General features: G+C 51.9%; 1 protein-coding gene across 1 annotated transcript in view; it reads left to right on the top strand.

Annotated features, from left to right (window-relative positions):
* The window catches only part of L3mbtl1 (L3MBTL histone methyl-lysine binding protein 1), a 33583-nt gene extending 17863 nt beyond the window's left edge, over window positions 1-15720 (top strand). Inside the window, exons 12-24 of the mRNA XM_087911047.1 lie at window positions 147-282; window positions 575-666; window positions 3378-3529; window positions 3961-4037; window positions 4749-4834; window positions 4999-5109; window positions 5512-5626; window positions 5986-6085; window positions 6259-6456; window positions 6564-6613; window positions 9259-9416; window positions 9837-9899; window positions 13032-15720. Of these exons, the coding sequence (XP_087767173.1) occupies window positions 147-282; window positions 575-666; window positions 3378-3529; window positions 3961-4037; window positions 4749-4834; window positions 4999-5109; window positions 5512-5626; window positions 5986-6085; window positions 6259-6456; window positions 6564-6613; window positions 9259-9416; window positions 9837-9899; window positions 13032-13166 (1473 nt within the window). The 3' untranslated portion in view covers window positions 13167-15720. The remainder of the gene's footprint in view (window positions 1-146; window positions 283-574; window positions 667-3377; window positions 3530-3960; window positions 4038-4748; window positions 4835-4998; window positions 5110-5511; window positions 5627-5985; window positions 6086-6258; window positions 6457-6563; window positions 6614-9258; window positions 9417-9836; window positions 9900-13031) is intronic.
* Window positions 15721-15996: the final 276 nt, after the last annotated feature.

Here is a 15996-nt window from a genome sequence, read left to right as displayed (position 1 = left end):
CACAGAGTCCACCCACCATGCACTCAGCACCCAGGGCACCTGCTAGCATTGGATCCTTGAGACTGCAGGCTGGACCAGGAAAGGCGGAGGAGTGGGAAGGTGCTATCTGCTGGCACTGACGTGCCTCTGACTCTTGTCGCGACCAGGTGTGCGGCTACCGCCTGCGCCTGCACTTTGATGGGTATTCTGAATGCCATGACTTCTGGATCAATGCCAACTCCCCTGACATTCATCCTGCTGGTTGGTTTGAGAAGACTGGGCACAAGCTGCAGCCTCCCAAGGGTAAGCCCTCCCTGAAAGACAGTGAGTCCCCAGACCTCCCTTCAGGTCACCCTGCATCCCATATTTTTTTTTAAGCCCAAAACTTTGGCCACTTTCTCTGTCCCATTGTGCTACAACTCCACCCTGAGGCTCCTAAACTCTTTGAGTGTTCACCAGGTCCCATCTTCCTTTAGCAGAGGGGCCCTGAGGGTTTGGGGGACCTCAGACCTGCCTGTTTCTACTTCATTCCTGGGGCCCTCACCATGGCCCGGCCTCTGCATGGAGTTCTCTTCATTCCCCCCGAGGGGCCCAGGTTACAAGGCAGAAGAGTTCAGCTGGAGCCAGTACCTGCGCAGTACACGAGCTCAGGCAGCTCCCAAGCACCTGTTTGTAAGCCAGAGCCAGGTGAGTATCTGGGCACAGGTGAATACCACCCTCAGGCCAGAGTCGCTGCAGCCAGCACGGGGGAATCCGACTTGGCAGAATGGAGCATGGAGCACAGGGGTTGCTCTCAGCTTTCTCTCTCTTCTGCTCTCTTCTGGCTCAAGAGCCATGTCTGGGGAAACGTCAGAGCCAAAATGGGGGATGCTCATTACACATTCCCGTCTCCTCCTTCCATCTTCATCCATTTTCTTTCAAATTCCTTTTTCTTACATTTCTTTGTGTGTGTGTGTGTGTGTGTGTGTGTGTGTGTGTGTGTGTTGCACATGCCTCGTAGCACATCTGGAGGAGGTCAAAGGACAACTTGTGGGAGTGGGTTTTCCATTCCCACCATGTGGACCCAGGGGTTCAAACTCAGAGAGTGTGTCTTGATGGCAGGTGCCTCTGCCCCCTAAACCACCTCACCAGTCCTCATCCATTTTGTTGCTATCAGAAAGTATTTAACCTGACCAATACAGAAAGAAAAGAGCCTTATTTTATCTTGTAGCTTCAGAAGCAGAAAGTCCATGACTAGACAGCCCTTTCTGTTGAGCCTCTGAGGGGGCTTCATGGCAGATGGCCTCACACTGCTGAAGGCTTGTGTGGAGGAGATCACAGGAAGCCAGAGGGATTTAAACAAATAAGTACAAGCTTGCTTGCTTCTCTCTCTCTCTCTCTCTCTCTCTCTCTCTCTCTCTCTCTCTCTGTCTCTGTCTCTCTATCTCTCTCTCTGCTTTTTTTGAGATAAGGTTTCTCTGCCTACCCCTGACTGACTGTTCTGGAACTCACTCTGTAGTTCAGGCTGGACTTGAACTCAGAGATCCATCTGCCTCTGCCTTGCAAGTGCTGGGATTAAAGGTGTGCATCACCTCTGCCTGGCTCAAGCTTTATTTTTTTTTTTTTACCATTTATTTTACAGGTGTGTGTGTGTATGTGTGTGTGTGTGTGTGTGTGTGTGTGTGTGTGTGTGTTGTCTGTGCATATGCCAGTGCCTGTGTGCTGCAGAGCCCAGAAGAGGGCATCAGAACCTAGAGCAGAAGTTAAAACACTTGCTGGCCATGGGCGCCAGGATCTGAACTCCAGTCCTTGTGATTGAGCCATAAGCACTCTTAATCACCGAGCCATCTCTCCAGCCTGCGTTCTATTCTTTTAGTAAGGATTCAATCTCTCCATGACTAGCCAGGGGCCTTCAGTCCCCTGCTAGCAAAGGACCCTTTGGGGACACACAAACCATAGCATTCTGAGCTGCAGAATCCTCCCCCATACATGCCCCAGAGGCCTAGCCGACTGCTGCAGCCTGGACACTAACTCGTCACGGCTCAGATGTTTTTCCTCTGGTCTGCTCTGCACCTCATTGGAATGAGGTCAAAGTCTGTTCTGGCAGCCTTCCCCTTTGCTCACACCCCAACCAGCTCACCTCCTGGTGTTAATCTGCTCAGAGCAGTTAAGTATCGCATAAGCCCAAGCAAAGGGTCTGAGAAACAGGGAGCTCCCGTTGAAAATACTTCCATACTGGGGGTTGGACGTGCATCTTAGTAGTAGAGTGTCCCTTGCCACCATGACCACATTGAAGGGTCAGGGACTCCATCATGCTGTTGACAGGGACAGTTACTCTCCCGTTCCAGTCCGGCCCCAGAGACTATATTTTGGGGTTAACAGGCAATTAATAGGGACCCACCTCCTAGTCATGGGAAATGAAGATTTTTTTACATTACTTATTTTTTGGGGGGGGGCGTTTGAGACAGGGTTTCTCTGTGTAGCTTTGGAGCCTATCCTGGAACTCGCTCTGTAGACCAGACTGGCCTTGAACTCACAGAGACCGCCTGACTCTGCCTCCCAAGTGCTGGGATTAAAGGTGTGCACCACCACCACCTGGCAAATTATTATTATTATTAATGTTATTGGTGTGTGTGTGTGTGTGTGTGCACGTATGTATGTGTCTGTGTCAGAGACCAGCTCCCCCCCCCCCTTTCTTTTTCTTTGTTTCAAGACAGAGTTTCCCTGTCCAGGCTATCCAGGAATTCACTCTGTAGACCAGGCTGGCCTTGAATTTACAAAGATCTGCCTGTCTCTGCCTCCTGAGTGCTGGGATTAAAGGTGTGCACCACCATTGTCCAGCCAGGAAATGCAGATTTTTTAAGTCAACTATTTGACCTCTGGCCCTGCCATTAACTGGCACTGTGTCCCGGGTCACAGATGTCACTTCTAGGAGGAGAATGACGGTCTTAGACAGGCGCTTAGAGATGAGGAAGTGCTGTCTTTGAAGCTTCTGCGGCAACCACCCAGTCAACACTAGTTCCCTGGCCACTCCCTGCTCCCTTCAGGGATTGGAACACATCAGCGCTCTCTCCCCCACCACCCAACTACTGCCCCAGCTGCCTCGGGTGAGCCTGGCAAGGCTCCTTCGGGTAGGGGAGACTTATCCTCAGTCTGCTGGGACTTTTAGATAAATACATAGCCTCCTGACAGTCACTGACCTTCTCCCACAAGTCAAGCTTGTGACGGTCATTGCACTTGGAGGACAGAAGTCCCTGAGTGGCCCAGAGCAACCCTCATTCCCTGGCTATTTCTCCCTCGTGCCCACTTGCCACTCCCAGGCAATCCATGCAGAGAACCTGCTACTACGTTGGCTAGCAGCTCTGGGCTAGTTCCAGCCACCCTGGCCCTGGCTGTGACTGCCCTCTTCTTATTCCTAGAGTTCTTCCCCAGTGGGCTTCCAGGTGGGCATGAAGCTGGAGGCTGTGGACCGCATGAACCCATCCCTCGTCTGTGTGGCCAGTGTGACCGATGTGGTAGATGGCCGCTTCCTGGTGCACTTTGACAACTGGGATGATACTTATGACTACTGGTACTGGAAACAGCTGGGGAAGAGGCACCAGGGGAAGAGGCATCCCATGTAGGACCTCAGACACCATGTGGCCCTACCCAGTTATTCAGATATTGCTCTGGATTTGGGGAGGGGGGATTAGTTAGCTGTCCTGGATTTGAGCTGAGTCATGGTTTACAAAGCTCAGTGTTTCCTATTTCATCACAAAATATCTTGATTAAGAGGTGTGTGAACAGGCACACGCGTGCACACACACACAACAGAAATCTTTATTAGCTCTTATGGTATGATAGAGTTTTCAGTCAATGTGGTAGTTTTCTGACCCAATGTTAATCACCCATGTCCTTCTCACCAAGAAGGAGGCTGAGGAAGTCCCCGGTACCATGCTGTGGGGACAGCAGGCTCAGCCCTCCCCCATTCTCCTAGGACAATGGCGTACTCTTGGGTTTCAGGTGTGATCCCAGCAGTCCCTACATCCACCCAGTAGGCTGGTGCCAGAAGCATGGAAAGCCGCTCACCCCTCCACAAGGTGAGGCTGCCCGAGCACGCATCCTTCCCAGGCCGGGCCCTCACTCCCTCCTTGTCTCTCAGCATGGGAGACTCGGTCCCTGCACCTCCTTAGCAGGCCCTTTAGGACAGAGTAGGGAGCAGATTGGGCCTGGAGCCTTGACCTTTGGGGTTTAGGAAAGGAAAGGTAGATGGCTCCCTCAAGCCTGCAGGGGTCTAAAACAAAGGACATTTGTCCTTCACTTGGGACCACCGCTGGCCCAAGTGTAGCAGAGGTTTGACTAGGACTAAGAGCAATGGGTCATTAAGTGATGAGAGCTGGGATTCCAACAGCCTTGCGCTCTTGTGGTCCCGTGGGCTTAGTTCTCACCAGGAACCATCTGCCCTGGTGATTAGACATTAGACATATGCAAGCATCTAATTGTGGTCGCAGTCACATGGGGGAAGTTTCTTCTCCAGGTGTTTCTGCCCCTTCCATGTTCTTTTGTTTGTTTTGTTGCTGTTGTTTTTTGAGACAGGGTTTCCCTGTGTAGCCCTAGCTAACTTGGAACTGGCTTTCACAACCACGGTGGCCTCAGATTCCTAGAGATACGGCTGCCTCTGCCTCCTATGTGTTGTAATTAAAGGCTGGCGCCACCACCCCTGGCTTCCTTCCATGTTCTTGATCCCAACTGGGGACAGAGTTTCCTGAGCCACCTGGCTGGCTCAGCTATTGCTCTCACCTCCCTTCCAGACTATCCAGACCCTGATAGCTTCTGCTGGGAGAAATATCTAGAAGAAACTGGGACCTCAGCTGTGCCCACTTGGGCCTTCAAAGTGGTAAGTTGACTCTCGCCTTTCCTAGAGCTGAGCTTAGGAAGACGTGGTCCTGTCAGTCAGCCAGTGGAGGGCCTCTGCCAAGATAGTCCTCCCTGTGGCTCTCTTCCTGGAGCTTCAGCTCCTCAGAGCTGGACCTTAGCCTCAAAGCACCTGTCTCCCCACAGAGACCCCCTCACAGCTTCCTGGTCAACATGAAGCTGGAGGCTGTGGACCGCCGGAACCCAGCACTGATTCGGGTAGCCAGCGTGGAAGATGTGGAGGACCATCGGATAAAGGTGGCTCTGGGACCCTAGGCCTGGGGGAGTGGACAGGTCAGTGGGACAGGAATTCTCTAGAATGCTTAGAGGTCAAGGGCATGGCATGAACTAGGAAACTGAAGACCCCAGACCTTTCTTTCCTTATCTGTGATTCACTGTTGTAGGCCTGGAAGGATCCCTTTTCCTCTATACAAGCCTTAATCTTATCATCTGTAAAATGGGTCTAATAACCCTTGCCCTACACAGGGATTTAATGGAGATGAAAACACATGGCTGAGAACAGTTACTATGTAGATGGCCCCTATATTCATCTCCAGGATCTTGGCCTAAGCATAGAGAGCATCTCGGAGCCCAGAGGACCTCCTGGCTGAGTTGGGCTCCAAGAACAACACTTGACCCCCAAGGGCCTTTCTTTCCCAGCTCCACTTTGATGGCTGGAGTCACAACTATGACTTCTGGATCGACGCCGACCACCCGGACATCCACCCTGCAGGCTGGTGCTCCAAGACAGGACATCCCCTGGAGCCCCCTCTCCGTGTGTACTCCCAGGACCCGCTGCTAACTTTCCCTTTCCACCGACCTCTGACAGCCCTCCCAGGGCTCCAGTGCCTGCAGTGAACCTGGGATGCCTAGCCCCCTTCCCTTAGGACTTCCTGTCTCACTAAACCAAGACATGCCCACAGGTCCCAGCAAAGTATAAAAAAGTCAAACCTTCCTTCCCCAATGATAGCTGATACCCAATGGCAGGAATGGGCACAGCTTGGCTCAGGGCCTGGTCTCTAAGGAACTAGTTCTGGGTCCTGACCCCTCCCCCCACCACATGGAAACTATCCCTTCTTTGTCTCTTTCTTCTGTCTCCAGGACTCCGTGCTGACTTCTCTTTTACCCCTGTAGGGCCCAGAGAATCCAGTTCTGCCTCGCCTGGGAGCTGCCCCACGCTCAGCCACAGGAGCCCGCCCCACACAAAGCCCTCCAAATACAGCTTTCACCAGCGGTAAGTAAAGTAACAGCTGAGGCCCAGAGTGAAGCAGGTATCCTTCAGGGAAGAGCCCTTTACAGCTGTGGAACGAGACCCATCAGCCTTCCCCAGGACCCAGGGCCAAGGTTACAGGGGGCAACTCGGTAGAGACAAGTGGGTCCACCCAACTAAAGCCTTCATCTCCCCAGGAAGTGCCCCACTCCTGGCTGTGATGGCTCTGGCCACGTTACAGGCAAGTTCACGGCTCACCACTGCCTCTCTGGCTGCCCACTGGCCGAGAGGAACCAGAGTCGGCTGAAAGCAGAGCTGTCCGACTCGGAAACGGCAGCCAGGAAGAAGAACCTGTCTAATTTGTCCCCAAGGAAGAAGCCCCGCCAACATGGCCGGTGCGAAGGCCAGGGAGTCAGGTCCTGGGCTTCACGGGTGTGGGGCCTCGTGTCCTCTTGGGCCAGCTACTGATCCTCTGCTGCGGCCCCGGTCCCTCTCTCTCCAGGATTGGACGTCCTCCAAAGTATCGCAAGAGTCCGCAAGAAGATTTCCAAGGTGAGTGAGTCCAGTTGACAGAGGATGCTGAGCAGGGGGCCTGTGATTGATGGAACCAGATACCAGGGCAGCGGAATGAGAGCCGCTGGAAAGGAGGCCACTGCTTTGAGGAGTTTGGGTGCATAGCGCAGGGGCAAGAGCATAGGATGAGGCCTTGAGTGGCCAAGGCTTCTGGTCCTGCAGGCTTTCTAGAAGTCTGTGGAGGGGGAGGGGGGCTTGGTTTCCACAAGGTGGAGCTATGGCCCTGCTCTTTTCCTTATTCTATGCTTCCTCAGGAGACCATGGCTATCAGTCGTATGACTTTGAGCAAACCACTTTCCTCACTTGAGAGCACTGGGAGTCACTGGCTGAACTGGCCATGGTGGCTACTATTACCATTCACTGAGCCAGGCCCTGTGGTGAACACTTTGTAACTGCCTTCTTCCGCTCTCCAGCCTCCTACACTGTCTAACTAGGGAGGAATGGGAGGTTCAGAGGCAAAATCATTTGCCCCGGGTCATTCACCTTCTGAGGGGCTGAGCTGGAATTCAAACTTGGACCTGATATCTGCCACATGGCATTAGGCTTAAAGCCCTGTGCCCTAATGTCATGTCAGTGCCCGTTCCCCTTGGGTTCATTTGCGTGGATTTATGTAACAACATACCACAGACTACTGGGTGGCCTGAAGAGCAGGCACTTACTCACCTCACAGTTCTGGAGCTGCGGGTGTCTGGATTGCTTTCTTCTCGGACCTTTCTCCCAGTGCACAGACCACTGGTTGCTTGCACCCTTGCTGCTCTGTCTTGTGTAGCATCCCTGGTGTCTCACACCAGATTGCCTGAGCCTGGCATCCTCAGTCAGATGCTGAGAATAATAAGAGCTCACAGCACGGTGTGTTCAGCACAGCTAACTGCACACCAGTCGGAAGCTCGTGCCTGGAAGACTCCCCCCACCCCGGCTTCTCTCTTCACTGTTTCCTCCTGATGGAAACAGAAGATAGTTTTTGTAGCCTCAGGTCTGAATGCCAAGCATCTTGGCTGACGTCTGGGTCCTCCTAGGAAGCTATCCCAGCCAGGGTCAGGCTATAGTAGGCCTCTCTCCTGCCTGCCATGGTACTTTGGTCAGCTCCCGTGTGCAGGACTACATTCTAACCACCAGAGGGCACCTCCTGACTGAACGTGGAGGGTTTGGGGAGTTGGGGGACTGAGTGATGCCAATGGTGTGCACGTGGAGGTCAGAGGACAACTTCGTCCTGTCTGTTCTCTCTCTCCACCTTTATATGGGTTTGGGGAATCTAGTTCAAGTTCTCAGGCTTACACAGCCTGTACCTTACGCACCTTTACCTGCTAAGCCCTCTCTCCAGCCCAGAAGTCAGACTTTCCAGTGGTTACAGCTATGGCCAAAGGAAAAGGGAGGGACTCAGGCCTCACCCTGGCCCCTAAGGCATCTCAGGGACTCATCTCCACAGATGGCTGTCTGCTGTAGCAGCAGATCTTTAACCAGGAAGGGACATTGGCCACAGCTACCCCTTCTAGAGGAGACTCCTCACACATCTATGGTAGACCTCGATGCAGGGTCCAGATGCACATGTGCCCGTCCCTTCAGGGAACATGACCTGGTCCTTTGTTGTGCTCATTGCCAGGTCCCACAGGAGTCACCTCTTTGGAAGAACCTTCTAGCTGTGTGGCTAGATGGTTAAATGCAGTGCGGCAGCTGCTCACTAGAGGCAGGCTCTGTCTGGGGAGTAAGATAGGACCCAGGGTACCGTATTTACCTACGGTCCTAAAACACGATCAGGCAGGGGAGGCACAGTCACTGGGTCACAGCTGGAACTGTGGACTGAGATGCAGAGGCTGCAGGAGAGTGACAGCGGGCCTGTGGTAGGATCCCAAAGGCCCAGGATGGGACTATGAGGAGCTGAAGAAGCCACGAGGCTCAGGCCTAGGGAGTGAGATGGGGCAGAATAGTCTGTACCGGGCAGAGGCTGCTGTAGAGAAGACGGCGCCGGAAGTACTGCATCCTGCATCCAGAGTTATCAGCAAGCACTACAAAAGAGCAATTAGCCAGAACTGTGGACCAGGGCACAGTAGGCCTCCAGGAGAGTGGCCAAGCTGCCTGAAGCCCCTGGGCCTAGTGCAGAGGAAGGGGTCAGGTTGTCAGCAGTTGAACTGAGTAAAGTCAGGTGAGTGCCAGACCTGCTAAAGAGGAAGCCAAACAGTAGCATCGGTCACCTGACTCATTGAGCCAGGAATTCCTGAGTGGATGGGGAAGCAGGTGATGGCAGCCTGTGGCTGGACAGCTGGTAAGAACTCATTCTCTGGGGCCAGAATGACCCTGCTCAGAATCCAAAAGGGCTTCACAAAGGACACAGAACTCATTACTGATGTCAGAGATGAACTTGTTTGAATGTAAGGGTTGTTTGATGCCCCTAGCTCCAAGAGAGAACCCTCACAAGGCCCAAAGTGCTGGAGTTACTCCAGACAGTGGGTGCCGAAGTCTGGGAGCAAGCAACCCATCTGGCCAGCAGCATACCAGCTCACCCACGTGGTTCTGTAGGCTTTCAGAAGGGGTCCTCACCCTGTCTGTTGTGCCAGCCAGTGTCCCCTGTGTCATAAGTGTGAGCTCTCCCTAGTGCTAGCCCACTGCTCTCTGCTTCTGCCTTCTAGCCCTTCCTCCCAGTGTGGTGCACCAGTCCCTCTTCATGTCCACCTTGGCCACCCACCCCGATCGCTCATTCTCTCTGTGCTGGGAGCAGCACTGCAAGCTCCTGCCAGGAGTGGCAGGTATCTCAGCCTCCACGGTCTCCAAGTGGACCATTGAAGAGGTATGGAGTCTTTCCTTAGCCTCTTCCCCTCTTCTTCCTGCTCGCTAAACCACACCCTAGGAGGGGGCTCAGGCTAGGGCTGGCTCAGATGGAGCCTCATGCCACGCCCCACAGCCTCCACCTTGGGCTCATCCTTCCTATGCACAGCCCCTTTAGCTGCACAGCAAGGCTGACCAAATCAGGCCTCTTAAGGTGGATAGAGAGGGTGGGTCCTGTCACTCAAGCTGGGACTCTAGCAGGACAGACATACTTTAAGGAACAAGAGACCTTCCCTCATGTACCACCATACAAAGACAAGAGGACTTCCTAAGGCTAATAAGAAAGAAACTGCTGGCGTAGTCTAAGGGGCCCCAAGACCATGTAGACTTACCCTCCCCTGGATCCCATCCCCTGGTTAACGCGTCTCCTTTGATTTCCAAGGTCTTTGGCTTCGTTCTGACCTTGACGGGCTCTGAGGACCAAGCACGCCTCTTCAAAGATGAGGTAAGGTACAAGTTCAGAGGGACAGAGACAAAGTTCCTGCCATTGAGATGGCGGAAATCCATTACCCTCACCAGCATTACCCGAGCCCGAGAGGGACCTCTGATGTCCTGCAAGGCAAGACCGATCATAGTCGCCCATGTCTGAGAAATCGTGTAGGGACTGTGGCCCGGCTTGGAGACACTGTGTTCAGATCCCCTTTGGAAAGAAAGATGTGTCCTGAAGAAGGAATCCATTTGCTCTTATGCTGTCCTCCCCGGGGCCGTTTGAATTGAAGCGTTTCACAGTTTGGGGTGCTGGGGAGCAAACACAGCTTCAGCCAGGCCAAGCAGATACTCCACTACTGAGCTGCACCCCTGCATACCACTGAACCCCAAAGCAGATATTGGGTGGCGTAGGTGTAGATATTTTTTGCAGAGATCCCAACACATGAAAGTTAATGCCCAAGAGCTTAGGGAAGATAGGAAGCAGTGGGTTATGGGAAAACGAATGTCAGATTGAAGGCAGCCTGAGCCGGAATCCTAGCTCTCCCCATTTGAACCGCTTGTCTCCGAGCCCACATCCTCCCGCTTTTAAGATGGAGGCAGAGCAAGTGCACCGAGGGCTGCCTGGCAGGTCACTGTGAACTTTAGAAACCAGGAGTGAGTCTTCACTGCAGTATAGCTACATACTCATATCATTGACATGTGTGTACGTCTATCTAGCAACATTATAGAATCATATAGAAATCCCACCACTATACCAAAAGCCCAATGCGGGTGAGACCTCTAGAAATGGTAATCTGACTTTGTGTGCACAGTTGCCCCTAAATAAAGAACTTTCTTCATGACTCTCTTAATCTGTAGAGTTTGACAGTAGGAGGAGCCCTCAAGTGTGTTTGAGTCTTCCTTCCAAATCAACAGAAGCAGTCCCTTGCCCCAGCACACTGTGGGCTCAGGTGCCTAAATCTGTGCCCATTAAGAAAGATGGATGTCTGTAGACCCAGCACGGTCTGCCTCTTCCCGTCTGGATGCTGGTCTTGCCCCCTGTGTTGCTGATCTTATTTGTGCTTGTCTGAGTGTCTAGCTGGACTCCTGTTTCTAGAACCTTCTGACCAACGTGGAGCAAATGCCTTGCTCCATGGGTGGCTTGTTGGTTTCACTTTCATTTGTTTGGGGTTTGATTTGGTTTGGTTTGGTTTGGCTTTGTTTTGGTTTTGGTGCTGAGGATTGAGCCCAGAGCTTCCTGCAAGCCAAGGCTGTTCTTAGCCACTGTTCAGTAGCTATGCCCTTCACCCTACCATGCCCAGATGAACTGACTGAGGTGAGCACCCAACACCACAGGTTTTATGAATTGTGTACTTGAATCCACCTCCATCAAGACAGACCATTCCCATCACACCAGAAAGTTCTGCCTCAGCCCCTGCTGGTCAGTCCCCACCCCAAAACATAAGCACTGTGGATCTTTGAACCTTTTTTAGCACTGTGGATTATAGCACTATAGGCTGGGTTTGCCTATTCTTAAATTATGCAGTGGAATCAGACAGCAGTGGCGCTGTGGGTCTCTCTCTTCGTTCCCTGTAGTGTTGGGGGGACCTATTGTGTAGTGCTGAATACACTCTCAGTTTCTCTCCATCTAATGAACAGGCTGCAGGCCTCCTGTTCATGGACATTTAGATGGTTTCCCCTCCTGAGTCCCATACAACCTCCTTCCTCTATTCTCTTCATCTCCCTCCCTCCCTCCCTCCTCACAACTGACTTTTCTCCGCCCTGACTAGAATGTGCGCTCATCAGCCTTCCACACACTTGCTTTGTCTGCCCTGGCATGAGGTTGTTAAATTACAGGCACCATCATGAGTCACCCGAGGGCTGTGACTCGTGACATTATACAGTGTTGTTATTGCACCACAATCGGTGGTTGCTCCTCAGGCCATCCACACCCTGCCCATATCCGCATTTCCTGTTACCTCAGAACGTTTTAAACAATAGTTCTTGAGCTAACAATTGTTTCAGGTTTTATATAGCCCTGAAATATCTTCCATTCTAGGAAGGTAACCTTTTTTTCTTCTTTTTTTAGTTTTATTTTTTTCTCATGACATTTTTAAAAGTCTACAAGTGAGGACTAGCAAGTTAGCTAAGCAGATGGAGGTGCTTGACACTAAGCCTAAAGACCTGAGTTTGATCCTCAGGAGTCACATGATGGAAGGAGAGAGCTGACTCCCAAAAATTGTCCTCTGGCCCCCACATGCATGTTGGGACATGTGCACATCCACATTTGCACCCACACCCATATATACACAAAACAAATGATTGTAATAGGAAAAATTTTAAACTAGGAATCAGATCCAAAAGCTTCTTTAGGTCCAAGTGTTCTCTGTCTCTCTGATTTGGGGGCGGGAAAAGGTCGAGGTAACAGTGCAGCCCGTGACGCAGCCCTCAGAATGCAGCATCTGCTCAGCTCGCCGCCAGTGGCACTGAGACTGACCAGTGGGCTCCCATGGCACTGTGATGGTTCTTCTCTTGTCTTTGTTTTGTTTTGGCTGTGGGCACTTCACAAATGCTAGATCACATGTGTAGATATGGAGGCTGTTACCCCGGTTACAGAAGGAGCCCAGGTAGCATTTTTGAAGGACGATGAATGAATGAAACTACTTAGACCACAAGCCTGCCTGGCCTCCTGGGCAGCCTCCCTGCGCCCTGTGCTTAGACGAACCTGGCATTTGGCTCTGTGCTCTGCTGTCACTATTCTGAAATTCTTAATGACTTTCAAACAAGGAGCTTCACATTTGCGTTAAGTACGACGTCCCACATCTGTATAGTGGCTGGTTTCTCGAAGCTACTGTCTGTAAGGGCTCCAGGGAGGGTTTTCCAGTATAGACGCTGTGTAGACGTGTCACAGACCTGTTAGCAGAAAGAGAAGCTCTATGTGTATGGCGGGAACCGGGCTGTGCTGCTTTCCTTCTCCATCCCCATTGCCGTCTTCCTTTTCTTCTTTTTCCCTCCCTTGTCCTTCCTCTTTACCCCCTCTTCCTTTCCCACCTGCCACATGCCCCTTCTCCCCTCCCCATACCCACCTCACATTCTGCCCCTCCCTTCCTCCCACCTGCCCCCCCCTTCCTCCTCTTCCAACTTCCTCCTCCCTCTCCCGCCCCCTCAGATGATTGACGGCGAGGCCTTCCTTTTGCTGACACAGGCGGACATTGTGAAGATCATGAGTGTCAAGCTGGGCCCAGCCTTGAAGATCTATAACGCCATTCTCATGTTCAAAAACACTGATGACACCTTTAAGTGACTGGCCAGGTGGGACCTCCTCCCGCCCTTGCCAGGCTCTCTCCTCAGTCGGTGCTCCTTTCCTGCACCCCTGTCCTCACGGTCTGACTAGGGCTGGCCCTTCCCAGAGGGTGTTTGGGAGCAGACGAGCCCGGGCAAGGGAGTCTTGGCCCTCGGTCCTGGAGTCCATTTGTCTCCAGGGTGCTCCAGTGATGGCGTGACTAACTGAGGCCTGACTGATAGAAAGGAATGCAGGTATCCTGGCTGGGGCAGCCTGCATCTTCAGTCACCTTGGTTATTGTCTTAGGAATTAGGAGGAGCTGGGTCCAGTAGGCATCCTCTACTCAGACCTGTGTCCTTTTTTGGAATCTCTGTGTTTTATTCTCCTTTGCTTCTCTCCTCCTTCTAAGAAATGACCATAACTTCAGCATTCATATTTATACATAAAAGGTGCCTCCTCCTTTTCTACTGATGGCTGCATACCCTTCCTCTGCTGCCTGGTTCCTGGGCAGCACCTATCATGGTCCATCCAGACCCCATGGCTCTTCTCCTGTAGATGTGTAAGTCTCAGAAATATGGGAGCTTCCCATTGGGAGCCCCTGGCTGTCTTTCCCCTTTGCCTCTAGGCAGAGATCCAGAGCCAAGGCACCTTCCTGGACATGTTCCGTTGATGACCACTCAGTCTTGGAGTGGCCACTTCCAGGGCTTGGTTCCAGCAGAGTGAACAGATGGATGGAGCCCATGTTAAAACAAATGGGGCTCGTGTCCCCTGATGCTGCCTAGACACCAGCAGGTGCAGTCTGCTGACTGTGGGGAAGATGCTGGTAGGCAGTGCCGACTAGGATGCCAGACACATTGGAGTCATTGGCCTGAAGGGTATCTCTAGACAGCAAGGTGGCAGCAACATCTTGTCTGTGTCTGTGGATCTCAGCCAAGACATTACACAAGAGAGAGAGGCCCCTGCCAGTCCAGCCTCCTGGCCAGAGAGTGCAGCACTGTCTAGCACACAACCCCTGTGACATCACATTCACTCTGTCCCTTAAACATTTCTCATTTTGCTCTTGAGTCTAACAAAGGCCACTTACAGTAGAGAGTTGGAAAGGTTTCCCTCTCCAGTCTTTGAACTCTCTGATCACTTGCGCCCTTCTTGCCACTCTCTAACTGCCTCTCACTGCCAGCTGGGTCCCTGCTGGGACTCGGGGACTTGGACCTTTCTGTCCAAGTGGAAATTCAGTCTCCACTCAATTACTGCCAAACTCACCTCCCCGCCTATGTGGGGAGCACCAGAGCCCAGCAGGAGTCACCCTACCCATAGGTAGAAGCCAGTGCCAAGCTTCATCTGGTGCCGAGGTGGTCCTGCAGGCTGAAGAGCAGGGTCATCCCCCAGTGCAGTACACTTGTAAGTCATGTGTGTGTGTGTATGTGTGTGTGTGTACACATACATGTTGGTCACTCAACAGTTTCTGTCAGGTATAGGTGTTAGGTGCGGTGTTGGGAATATTAAGGGCTATTTTAAAGCTATGGAGCCTTATTATTTCATCAGAAATGAGAAAACAAAGGGTCTGTTGATTTCCTGGTTTAGCCCTTTGGAGACCTCCCCTCTGTAGGCCTTCTAGGGGGAGAGCCATTTAACACCCAGGTAGCCTCAACAGAGCCTCGGATTGCCTTTTCCTTTTAGCCCTCAAGGGTGACTGAGCACAACTTTTCTGGGAGAACACTGCGCCAGACCGGCCAAGGGGGAAGGAGGGAGGGTTAGGTTGACAGATGTGACATCATTGCCTCTTTGCTGGGAGTAAAGAGGAGTCAATCCCTGCTGTCTCAACCGTCTGTGTTGCTGTGGAACCTGTCGTCTTCTTGTCTTTAGTCTGCCCAGTCACACACTGACTGTTCTGAGAAGGCAGCAAATGTTCTGTGTTCTTGACTGGTGCCGTAAGACCACACAGCTCCCAAGGGGAGGGACAACAGCCTTTGCCATGCAGCTCTGCCAGTAACAGCTACCTGTGGGAAAGGCCAGATGGACCAAAGGCCTTGGAGAAGAGGGCTCGCAGGCCTCCCAACCCTGAGACCTCAGCTATTCTGCATTAATATCAGACACTGTGGAAAGAAATCAAATCGTAAAAAAAGTCAAAAGAAATCTGCCTTCTGAGCATTCCACCACCCACTGTGTCCCCAGATGAGACCATTGCACCTTGACCTGGGAGCACAGGAGAAGAGGGAGTGGGTGGCTATTTCTGACACCCTGTGCCCTGGCCTCTAGCAACACAGCCGCTTACACTTTGTCCCCAACAGGCTTCTCCAGCCTCTGCCCAGCCCTGGCCTAGGATAGGGATGAACTTTCTGTTTAATTTCTAAGACAGAGAGAATGGCCCCAGGGTTTGAAAATGAAGCCTGTTTCCACCCTTATTCACACGTGCTAATGATGGAGTTACATGTTTGTTCTTGGTGTGTGTGTGTGTGTGTGTGTGTGTGTGCATTCTTAAAGAAAATCCTCTGGTTTAAACTAAAGTGACTCTTGAGAGAGGAAACATTTCAAAGAAAATACATTATGATTTGTCTGTGTATTGTAACAACATAAATAAATTCACATCATTGAACAGTCTGCAGCCAGAGTCTATTTCTCTTTTTGTGGTGAAATGCCTAGAATACACAGGTGAACATCAGTGCTGCCATGTCTGAGGAAATCAATTCCTTCCCTCTGCTGCTAGGTAGAGGTCCTAGTGTCTCAACCTGTGGAGTTGCAACCCCTTTAGGTTGACTATTTCACAGGGGTTGCCTAAGACCACTGGAAAACACAGATGTTTACATTATGATTCATAATGGTAGCAAAATTATAGTAATGAAGTAGCAATGAA

The sequence above is a fragment of the Myodes glareolus genome, chromosome 10 (genome assembly GCF_982192425.1).
Source record: "Myodes glareolus chromosome 10, mMyoGla1.1, whole genome shotgun sequence".
NCBI lineage: Eukaryota > Metazoa > Chordata > Mammalia > Rodentia > Cricetidae > Myodes > Myodes glareolus.
The sequence above is the reverse complement of the archived record's forward strand: the minus strand, read 5'-3'. Positions and strand labels throughout refer to the sequence as shown.